At 31.2% G+C, this 4,245-nt stretch overlaps 1 protein-coding gene across 1 annotated transcript; it reads right to left on the reverse strand.

Annotated features, from left to right (window-relative positions):
• Positions 1 to 1,567: 1,567 nt before the first annotated feature.
• LOC117161758 (NPC intracellular cholesterol transporter 1-like) lies at positions 1,568 to 3,120 on the reverse strand. The gene is made up of 4 exons (XM_076621807.1): positions 2,824 to 3,120; positions 2,175 to 2,395; positions 1,894 to 2,024; positions 1,568 to 1,767 (listed from the first exon to the last, which is right to left on the reverse strand). The coding sequence occupies exons 1-4, from the start codon at positions 3,035 to 3,037 to the stop codon at positions 1,764 to 1,766; spliced, it is 570 nt and encodes a 189-aa protein (XP_076477922.1). The 5' UTR covers positions 3,038 to 3,120; the 3' UTR covers positions 1,568 to 1,763.
• Positions 3,121 to 4,245: the final 1,125 nt, after the last annotated feature.

A 4,245-nucleotide genomic window follows, 5' to 3' on the forward strand; every position in this document is an offset into this window, starting at 1 on the left:
AGAGCGGTTGAAAATGAGAATCGAGGTAATTTTTCTCAAGTCTAGCTCTGCTAGTAGGTGCTGCCAAAATTTCTATCGGGTTACTTGTTATAGAAAGATACGTCATTCCGTAACTTAATCCCAATATTACGTACGAACAGATGTTTAACGGTGATGAATGGTTATTTTGCGAATGCTATGGAACATAAGTATATTTAGTGTAATCGTATTATTCACATCAGTAAAAATAACAGGATAGTCACTAACGGTATACGAATATATATGAGATATAAAGATATATCTATAAACTTATAGTGATAAACGTAATTCAGTACTATGATTAATAATATAGTATTTTGTTTAACATCCAATACAACACACGTATTGTAATTATATAAATGTAGTATCGGGGAGAAGGGCCCAAGAAACGTCGAGCTAACTACAGACAATGTCGCGAGAGCCGAGGCGCTGTCGGCTCCATCAATGCATTACCGGGTCCTTCAGGTAAATAGGTAAATAGCCGAAAAGACCTACGTGACCCTGGCTACGAGCGTCTGTAGAACACGTGTGCGGTGGGCCCAGCAATAGACAATAGAGTGCTACAACGGCCAGAGAGTCAGTCGAGAAGCAGAGTGCGAGTTGAGCGGACACGGAGTGTGAGTCGGCGTGCGAAGATATCGTAGTCTGTCCTTTTGTTATCGAATATCACTCATTAAAATACCTTAAACTTTAAACTCTACCAGCAATCACTTGTCCTTACTCTAAGAATCCACAAGTTACTACATAAATACATAAATAGATAAAGTAATTAGAAAAACGTACCTTTGCCCCAAGCAGTGATAGCCACATGAAATATTTTATGATATCCTCTACAAATAATCCGTTTGTTTCCGTCTTCATCTTTCACAACATATCAAACAGATATAGAACAGATATAAATTCGCTTATGCACATAAGTGCCTATATATGTACTTGTACTACATAGTACTACAATGATTTTTCAATATTATTCGTTGGCGATTATTAGATATCGTAAAACCCTTATTTAAAAAGCACTTATGAAAAGAATGTTTTCAACATTTTTATCATGGTCATTCGTTGTACGCTAGATACTAATAAATTTGGTTCAAAACATGTTCTTTTTACGTGGCCGCCAATGTCTAATAAATTGTGCATCACGTTCGATCTAACGCTATGTACATATATATTTACAATGTACATAGTATACAAGTACGTATAAGCACTTATGCAAGCTGCTTATATTAAATATTATAAATACCTAAACGGAATATTCTCCGTACGAATTGATATACAAGTGTGATTAATAAGGAGTTGTAACTGATTGCAATTGCTATTATGATACCATAGGCGTTCATTCCAAAAAGAATGAAGGAAACATTATTGCTTTTGTCTAATTTGATGAGAGGACAGGATTTTGGACAGTCAACGCAACTACATGCCGATAAACCCTATCAAAAAAGAACACAAATATAAATCATCTTTTATAGTTATAGTAACAGTTTATGTACTCATTAAAACATAGACATATGTATGTATTTAATTATATGTGTTTTGGTCTACTCTTTGTATGTGTATTCAATGTGTATCATTTGATACACCTGTGAATCACAATATGAATCATTTCAATGTGTATTCGACTTTGGACTCACATCATACTGTTCGTCACATGTCTTCGTAGCTTCATTCCAATATGGCTTATCCGTGATAAAAGTCATTCGAAAGGCTATAAAACCATTTGCAACCGGATCACCTTGAAACTCGTACTATCTACAATTATACTTTTTTGAAATTTTGATATAAGTATGTAAATAGATAACTTACGTAAATTTACGTAAATATCTATTGTTTCATATAAAGTTACGGTAGGATGGTTTACATGTTATAATTGCTTACAATTTTGCATTGCATTTACTAGCACCGTAAACTCCACAAGTGAGATCCATAGCTAAATTTCCAGATGCTGGATACGCGACATTCTTACAGGAATCACAGGTATCGTTCATGTATTTTTCATCAATATAAACCTAAAACGATTGAAAATGGATATAATTTATTTATTCATGCGAAAGATTGAAGAATAAATAGAATAGATTTTTCGAGAGACATTAAATTTTTTACATTTAACGAATTTGTTATGTCATAGAATGATATTAAAGCGCGTCAGATTCACTCACTTCCAATTCTTCGACGTATTCTTTGCCTTCTGAAGTTTTATTTGTTTTCGTGACATTGAGAAATCTACTTTGTTCAGGACTACAACTTAAATCGCATAGTAACTTATATACATTTTTTATACAAGTTGGACATCGGCCAAAGATGGTTTCGGCCATAAACAGCTGTGTAACCAACGTTTCAATATTATCAGAGTCGCAGCATAATTCTGGTTCATTCGAACCTAAAACATTTACACGTAACTACATATTTAAATATATATATATATATGTACAAGACCTGATACATGAGAAACGAATAAGCAATAAGTAAAGATACAAGTAATGTTCAAAGTAAAAATGAAAATGAAAATGAAAATGAAAATGAAAATGAAAATGAAAATGAAAATGAAAATGAAAATGAAAATGAAAATGAAAATGAAAATGAAAATGAAAATGAAAATGAAAATGAAAATGAAAATGAAAATGAAAATGAAAATGAAAATGAAAATGAAAATGAAAATGAAAATGAAAATGAAAATGAAAATGAAAATAAAAATGAAAATGAAAATGAAAATGAAAATGAAAATGAAAATGAAAATGAAAATGAAAATGAAAATGAAAGTGAAAATGAAAATGAAAATGAAAATGAAAATGAAAATGAAATTAATACCTATATTTTCGAAATATTGTGGACATTTTCCACGAAGTTCTGAGGCTGATGTGTTATTGATTGGTTTTGCAGTATTATTTGCCGCACACGCAAGCTGCAAATTTTTCCGGGTACCACACTTTCCGTACCATACACAGTGGTATTTATCTGTGCATTGCGTTAATTGTAACATATAACAGAATAGTAGTAAAACAAATATTCTGTTTCGACTCATATTGCGAATAATTCAAAACTCAAGCGTGAATTTCGGATTTCACCCGTAGATTATGTTAACTTCATAGAGTTTGGTTCTTTTCTTCTTCGATACCTCTTAACTTCCTTCCTTCACAATCACTACCAACAAATGATTTGATAACTATTTTATTATTAATGTCACCTATGAATCGTTTGTTTTGTTACTCAATCGAAGAATCAGTCTGGAATACCTTAAACTAATACTGACTTTTCGTCTTCATATCGAATTTATCGAACATCTTATCGTGTGATTGAATATATTAATAAAGGAGCTGTTAGAAAGAGATGAACATTTACAATGAAATTAAACTTCTCGTAAGCAGTAATGGAAATATAAAAACTTATCGGAGCAGAGTACATCGTAGATTAATATCGATATACTCAATAAATCATTGATCGTGCAGGGCCGGTTTAGAGTTTTTCAGGCCTGGAACGTTTGGAGAATGACTTAACGGTGATTCTTCATACAAAAATGAGAAAGGGAGAGGCGTGTTGAAATGAAATAAATTTCCATAAATATAAAATAAGACTTATTTTGCAATAAATCATATTGAAATATTTTTATAAAATCCAGTTTCTTTTGTAATTGTTTCATTTTTACAAAAGTTTTTAAAAGAATAATATAAGTAACATAAATATATTGTATATACAGCGTTTGGTCGAATAATTCCTTATGAAGAAACAAGAAGAAACTATAGAGTAAAATATTTTCATATAACGCTCCGTTTCAGAGAAAATCAAAATTGAAAATTTATCAAGTATATATACTTGATAGAAGAGAGAAGAAACTATATAAAGTAGCTTATTAATAAAATTTAAAACTTATAAAACAAGCTACCGTTACAAAACTTTTTTCAAAGCATTTTCAAATTTTTGTTCCAACTTAGACAATTATTTTCAGGGACTTAAAAAATGGGAATTCCCCGTGAAGACACTTAATCCGTACCTGGCCTCAGTGTCAAGTTGTGCACACCTGCGTTCTATCTAGTTTTAATTGGAGATAATAATACACCTGTGTTATGTACTTTGTCGCAGTTACCGAATCATTCCTACTCTACAATATTATTTTTAAATTTTACTCTTGTATATATGTATATATAATAAAATCAGATAGAATTGTAATAAAAGAAAGAGTAATATGTAAGAACGATGAATGGAGTAGAAAAGGAGGTAGAAAAGATACGCATC

The sequence above is a fragment of the Bombus vancouverensis genome, chromosome 9 (genome assembly GCF_051014615.1).
Source record: "Bombus vancouverensis nearcticus chromosome 9, iyBomVanc1_principal, whole genome shotgun sequence".
In the NCBI taxonomy this organism is placed as follows: Eukaryota; Metazoa; Arthropoda; class Insecta; order Hymenoptera; family Apidae; genus Bombus; species Bombus vancouverensis.